Source organism: Vombatus ursinus, unplaced genomic scaffold (genome assembly GCF_900497805.2).
Source record: "Vombatus ursinus unplaced genomic scaffold, bare-nosed wombat genome assembly UNPS02006326.1, whole genome shotgun sequence".
NCBI classification, from domain to species: domain Eukaryota; kingdom Metazoa; phylum Chordata; class Mammalia; order Diprotodontia; family Vombatidae; genus Vombatus; species Vombatus ursinus.
In genome coordinates, this window is record NW_020946104.1 from 1 (window position 1) to 7,243 (window position 7,243).

General features: G+C 53.8%; 1 protein-coding gene across 1 annotated transcript; it reads right to left on the reverse strand.

Annotated features, from left to right (window-relative positions):
• Nucleotides 1-6: 6 nt before the first annotated feature.
• LOC114032987 lies at nt 7-7,091 on the reverse strand. The gene is made up of 2 exons (XM_027848431.1): nt 6,830-7,091; nt 7-2,002 (listed from the first exon to the last, which is right to left on the reverse strand). Exon 2 carries the CDS (start codon nt 1,880-1,882, stop codon nt 26-28), a length of 1,857 nt encoding a protein of 618 aa, XP_027704232.1. The 5' UTR covers nt 1,883-2,002; nt 6,830-7,091; the 3' UTR covers nt 7-25.
• Between the last annotated feature and the right edge of the window lie 152 nt (nt 7,092-7,243).

Consider the following 7,243-nt stretch of genomic DNA (forward strand, 5'->3'; position numbering starts at 1 on the left):
GGGAGGTTCCTATCCGCTCAGGCGTCTAGGGCCGACCGCCCCTAACAACTCCCCCTTTTTGTTTACGCAGGAATATATCCGCTTTTACTTGCTCTAAGACCATACGCCAAAGCCGTACCACGTAAGATAGCAAGCAGGGGAGGCATATACACATGACCAAGAGAAAGAAAACCATGCTTCCCATACTCAGTACATAATTAAGCCAATTAGACAATTCAAGCTGGTTAAACCACTCGGGGAGAATGCCATGGTCCTTTTGTATCTGCTGCTTATATTGGTCTGTCTCATTCTTTATCTGTAGTACTATATCTTCTAGGCGTCTGAGATAGTCAGACATATTGCTATGCTCATTCAAGGTCCGGATTGCCTCATCCAGCTCCCTGGATGCGTTGTGCACAGCGGCCGTCATGCACATTGGCCTGGGTAGTACATGATGGCAAGGGAGGCCCTCTAGCACGGAGTTAACCTGTATGAGGGTGGCTAAGGCTTGCACGGCCGATGTAAGGGCCGACAATTCTATGGTCACCAATTTATTAATGTCTTGTTGGGCAATCCAGGCCTTGGTTGTGAGCTGCATAAAATCCCTAAGATTATCTTCGACTAGGCCTACTCGCTTGTAGAGGGTGCTAATCTCCACTTGTTCTATCAGACTGGCCACTAGCCCAATGAAGTCCACAGCAGTCACTTCAAAGCCCCTCTTACCCCGGTTCAGGACAGCCCGAAAGAAATCCGAGTCAGCAAAAGGCTTGTCCGTTCCTACCGGCAAGAAGGTCAGAGGGGGTGTCGTGAGCACGAACACCCGGGTCTCATTAGTTATGTTGATGGACATGAGTGTGTTGGTGAGCTTCCTCCCATTTGGGCAAGTCACGTTAAGCCCAAGAGAGGTGTTAGTTATGGTGGCATTCTCACAGAGGAGGAACATGTCCATATTTCGGACAGTTTGTGTATGAATTGTGAAGTTGTTGCAGTGTCCCTTGTGAAGGTGTTCGGTGCATGTGTATCCTTCTTTAAAGAGGCGGTCAAACCACGCTCGGTTGATCGTGGCATTATCCGCTAAAGGGGCGGAATTGTCCGTCATGTGGATGACCTCTCCGAAAGCAGCGGCGGCCTTCCACAGGTGGAGTTGCGTCTGCAGGGTGGCGTTATGCAGCACGTGTGGTACGGGGGCAGGAAAGTAAGGTCCGGGGAATCCATCCATGAAGTACACCTCAGTTTTCGATGTTGTGTTAAACTCGGGTCCCCACACCAGATGCCCTGTAGAACATACTTGCATAACATCAAACATGTTAGGAGTGGGATGACAAGGGGGTAATGGGGAGGATGGAGGGTCACTGTTCTCAAAGAGTGAGCCGGTGGCATTAAGCCAGTCCTTCCTGTTACATGGGACATCCGGCCTGGACTTATTGGACCCAGAGCAATTGCTCCCAGCAGCCTGCAGCAAGCGCTGGAAGGCTGCCGATCTATTCTTAGCTGCAATGGCCCACATATGTAAGAAATCCCCCTGACCAAGGTTGGAGTGGGGCCCGTGTGGCGTCTCTCTGATGGTCATGTTCTGTACCTGGGCACACCACGGGTCGGAGACAGCCTTGGTCAGGCATATGGGGAGATGCTTTGATTCCCAGGTAACTGTCTTATTAAGTACCCTGGCGACCACTGGGCCAAGGCTGCTATGGCCGCCCAGGACCAGGGAGCCTGATCCCGCCAACCTCAGGGGCACCGGGTCACCCACCCATGTCGCTGGTGCCGCATGGGGAAACCCTGGGATGACTGTCCAATACACATAGGGTGGTGTGGAGTTGGTGGTTCGGAGTAGGGGAATATGGGCCCCGGACGTTACCTGGAGGCTGCCAAGCAGCCCCAGGAGCAACATCAACTTATCCATTCTCCTTTTCTTTTCCGTGCGGTTCTTCCGACGCCTCCTCTTTTGACGGTGTCTCCTTCTTCGTCGGTTCGTCGGTGCACAATCTTGTGTTTTTCGTAGGTAGCCACTGGGGACCACGATCTGTTTGGATACAAATAAACCCCTTTCCCCTTATTAGGACCCTATTTGGGCCGTGCCACCGGCCTTCAGGGTCTTTCCACCAGACTGTGACCCATTCCTTTGCACCTGGTGTCTCCAGCGGAAGCGCTGGTGGACTTTCTGAGGACACGAGCAATTGTTTCATGGCAGGGGTAATGTGGTCTTCTCCTTCAATTAAAAAGTTCCTCGTAAACACTGCTTGAGCCAGTTGGGCGGCAGTGAGCCTCCCTGGCACTCCCCCTTTTTGTTTAATAAGGGTGCGTTTGAGGGACCCATTGGCCCGTTCTACGATGGCTTGCCCAGTCGGGTTGTAAGGAAGGCCCGCAATGTGCCGAATGCCAAAGCGAAGGCAAAATAATCGGAAAGCGGAGGAAGCATATGCAGGGCCATTGTCGGTTTTGATAACCTGCGGGAGGCCCTGACTGGCAAAACAGTGAAGGCAGTGAGCGATCACATGCCGGGCTGCCTCCCCAGGTTGGAGGGACGCCATTATTAATCCCGAGAAGGTGTCAACACAAACATGTATGAGGGAAGAGTGGAAATGGGTTACATCCATCTGCCAAATCTGATTGGGTGCGAGGCCCCGGGGGTTGCTGGGAGCCTGGCTGGGGGGGGGCCGGAAGGGGACACAGGCGCGGCATTGCTGTACTATGCAGCGTGCTTCTTCCCTGGTGATGCCATAAAGGCGAACTAGCATTTTTGCAGGTAAATGGAAAACATGATGGGCTTGTTGAGGGTCCACCTGCATAAGGAATAATGGATTAGCTTGGAGGGCAGAATCCGCGATATCATTACCAGAGAAAATGGGGCCACTGGCGGACTGATGAGACCGAACGTGGAGTACATAAAGAGGGTGTACACGGCATAATAGCAAGGCCTGAATATCCTGAAACAACTCCCTAATTGCGGAGGTGGAAACGGACAGATCTGCAAGAGCTAGGTGTTGTAATACAAAGTAGCAATAATAACTATCAGTAACCAAGTTAAAGGGTTCTTGGGCACAGAGAGCGAGCGCCACCCGTACCGCAAAGAGTTCATTTTTCTGTGCAGAGGTGTAGGGGGTGTGGAGAACTTTGAGAAGGCGCTTATCGGGGATATAAATGGAAGCCTTATTCTTCTTTGTTGCATCAGTGAAGACATTGCACCCCAGAACGGGGTTTTGCATCACCGGGTTGGAAGGGTAGCGGAGGGGCAGCTGGACCCACCCCCTCATAGATGGGGGTAAGGTGCCCTGCGTAACCGGTAGTGAGGTGAGTAAGACAGCCCAAGGTTCGCTGTCCTGGGCGAGTTGTTGTAGCGCAGGCAGGGGCTGGGTGAGGAGCAGTTGTGGTTCTTGGCCACTAAGCACCCGTGCCAGGGAGGAGGCTTTGAGTAAGAGGAGGCCATCTGCCTCAAGGCGACTGGGTAGGCTCCCTTTTGGGCAGTCCGCATGGACCCACTGAAGTGGTCCCATGACCTGGAATATAACGGCAGCCCTCCCCAAGGTATGGTGGTGTACCAAGGTGACATACAAGGGCAGTGTGACATCTACCCTCCTGACAGTGGCTTCCTTCACTATCTCTTGAATGTGGCGCATGGCCTCTAGGGCTTCGGGGGACCACGTGTGTGGGGAGGTGAGCTGGGAGGCCCCTTTGAGGATATTATATAACGGTCTCATGAGGTTATTGGTAATGGGGGCAGTGTTCCTGAGCCATTGAATGGCGCCAATTAGCCTTTGAAAGTCATTAAGGGTACGTACCTGGGAGGTGTCAATGTTTGGGAGCTTGCTCACCCTGTCCTCCCAGACCTCGTACCCTAAATAGTGATATGGGGGCCCAGTTTGTATCTTCTCCGGAGCAACCTTCAAACCTTGTTCGGCCAGGGCAGCAGTAAGTTGGCCCAGCAACTCTGACACCTCGGGTTTGGTAGGTGCGGCCACTAGGATATCATCCATGTAGTGGATAATCAAAGCCCCTTTGTGTCTCTTCCGGACTGGTGCCAGTATGCGCGCTACGAATATCTGGCATAGGGTGGGACTGTTGGCCATTCCTTGTGGAAGGACTTTGAATTGATATCTCTTGTGGGGTTCCTGATAATTTATGGAAGGAACACTAAAGGCGAAATGCTCACAATCATTGGGGTGCAAGGGGATGCTATAGAAGCAGTCTTTAATATCAATGACTACTAAGGGCCACCCCTTAGGCACTGCGGCTGGGGTTGGTAGTCCGGGTTGGGTGGCCCCCATGGGCTCTAAGACTGCATTTACCCTCCTCAGATCCATGAGCATTCTCCATTTCCCCGACTTCTTTTGAATGACAAAGATTGGTGAGTTCCAAGAGCTAGTGGAGGGCTCAATGTGTTGGGCTTTAAGTAGATCACTTACTATTTCTTCTAAGGCCTGTAATTTGTTCTTGGTAAGGGGCCACTGATCCACCCAAACGGGTTCAGTAGTGCGCCATGTTAGGGCGATGGGTGTCGGCCCACCAGCGGCCCTCAGGGGTTTTCCGGAGCGTCGGTGGTAATGGTGACGCCCATGGCGGACAACACATCTCTTCCCCATAATGACGTGGGGATGGGGAGGCACAGGGGGCGGAATCTCCCTGACTGTCCCTCGTGACTCCATTTCAGGAATCTACGGGACTTTTTGGCTCGGGTTCCCCCCAAAACCCCTGTGAGGTTAAGTTCCTCCTCTGAAAGTTCCCAATTCCTGTCCCAATCTTCCATCGCTACGACTGAGACGTCCGCCCCGGTATCTACGAGCCCTCTTATTCTCTTTCCTTCCACCTCCACCACTATGGTGGGTCTGCCTGTAGTTATCGCTTGGGTCCAAGCTACAAAAGTGTTTCGGTATTGCGGTTCCTGCCAATTCTTATCAAGCCAGGGGAGTGAGATGGCGGTGGCAATGGGCTCTCCTTCTTTTAGGGGAATCGGGAATGCATGGGGGTTGGTAAGGGTTATAGTGGTCTGACGGGGGCTCAGCACCTGAGTATGTACAATAATTTGTGGCGCTTGGGCGGTGCCTATGATTAGACGTGGCCAATCTCTAGGGGGTACTTCAGCCGATGTAGTGGTCCATGGTTCCAACTCCTTCCCTTCTCTCAAAGTCAGAACCGCCGAGGGATTTAAGAAGTGGTTCTCAGAGCCGGTCCCTCGGTTTTCCGGCTCCAGTCGCCGTTTCCCGGCCCTTGCCTGGTCCCCTTGACTAGTCCCTTAATCCTACAGTGCTTCGCTATGTGTCCCGGGCGTCCGCAAACAAAGCACTTTATACAACGTTTGTCTTTGCTACGGCACTCAGATTGAAAGTGCCCGGACTTTCCACAGCTGTAGCATTTTCCCTGCCGCTCTCCTTTTCCCCCTTTCTCCCTGGCTAACATCACCTCTGTTAAAGTCTGAATTGACGTTTGTAATGAGTCTTGAGGGGGGCCCTCATCCAGAGCCTTGTCAATTATTTCTTCCAGTGAGGGGTCAGCTGGTAGGGTCGCCAGGATGCCCTTAGAGTGGGTGAGCCCTCCCTTAACTAGCTGGATGATCAATTGTTGGGTGGCGGGCCCACCGCCAAACTTCCCCTCTGCCGTGGTCTGCACCCTGCTTATAAATTGTAAGGCGGTTTCCTGGGCCCTCTGTTTTAGTTGTTGGAGGGGGAGAGCGGTACCCTTGGCCAGTTTTCCGAGGGCGCCGAGGCCACAGCGTTGTACTCCCGCTATCACCTCCTCTGGCAACCGCAATTGTGCGTCTATAGCTGTGTACTCCCCAAACCCTGTCAGTTGATTAATGGTTTCATCAATGTTATCTGGGGCTAGCCGTTCTGCCTCAAGTTTGGCCTCACGGCGCCAGTAGGCAGCCCAGGCTGTGAAAAGAGCCGGATCTAGTATAGCCTGCATGGTCTCCTCCCAGTCACCTGGGAGCCACGCTGCTACTGTTACTGAGGAGGCGAGTAGTCGTTTGACATAGGCTGAGCCCACGCCATGAGACTTTACAGCCTCCCTAAGGTCCTTTATAAATTTGTAAGGCAGAGGTCGACGTACTCGGACTGTCTGACCATTCTCCACTTGTACAAACACGGGGAAGGCGGAGGGAGCTTGTGTTAACAGATCTAAGTCCTCCTCATCTACTGCCTCACCTCGCTCCAAAGCGGTATGAATGGCCTGATGGAGCCGAGATCGATGAGGGCCTGAGGGGGCCCCCGGTACTGGTGGTGTCTTAGCCTGAGAGCCACAGCAGCTGCGGGCCCTGCGGCACGATTTTTCTACAGCCAGCGGCTCTTCGGTGTTACTTTCGTTTTTGAGCGCAGCCGCGGCCGGCGCGTGGGGCTTGTCTATGATCTGCAGCGCCCGCATCTCTCGCCATGGATAAATAGGGGGTCCCTCCTCCAACCCTTCTAGGCCCTCCGGGCCCGGGGGGGGTGGCCATTCCCCCTCCCCGCATAGTGAGGCCCCCGTCTGTACTTCTTGTGGCACTAGGCACGGAGGCGGTTCGGGCTTCAGAGCAGCTGCCACTGTGGCGTACAAAGTGAAATCCCGGGGTATCAAGTACTCGGGATCCACGTGGTGAAAAGAGGACATTTGGGTGCCCACTACTTGCCATTCCGTTAGACCTACCCCTGTATGGGCGATCCAAGGGGAGACTTTCAGGATCTTTTCCACCCACGCCCTGCACTCCTTTATATGTATTTTTATGCCTGAACTCTTACACAACGTAAAGATCTGACATGCTAATACTCCCGTATCCTCCGGCTTAAACTGTTTCACTACTCTGTTTCCCATGTCTACTTCTAGGTGCCCCGTAAACCTAGGGCGTCTGACTCTTCCCCTCTTAGCTAAGGGGGCTTACCTCGCTCGGCGGGGACGGAGGTCCCTGTTCGGGCGCCAGCTGTCCGGTTCTATTGCCGGACCCCGAGCGAGCTCCTCTCGGTGGGTTCCGCTTCGGACGTCTCCGGATTCCCTCCCCGGGGGACGGCGGGCAGGGACTCAGTCAGACACTGCTTCGGGAGGCATATGTTTTATTAATTGCGGAGGAATCCCCCGAGCAAGCTGGGGCGTTGGTCTATATAGGGTCTGTCTTCCGGGTGGCCACCCCAATCCGCCCTGAGGGCGAAACCTGCCACCTGTATGGAGCAAAGAGTCTCGCCCAATCCCATCCTTACACGTACCCCGTGTAGGGAGCCGTGTCTTTCTGGGATTGGGGGCTCTCACTCCCAGGGAGGTTCCTATCCGCTCAGGCGTCTAGGGCCGACCGCCCCTAACA

Bases quoted from the DNA above. Each gene is read 5' to 3' on its own strand.
- LOC114032987 (XM_027848431.1), bottom strand. From the start codon at position 1,882: ATGGATAAGTTGATGTTGCTCCTGGGGCTGCTTGGCAGCCTCCAGGTA.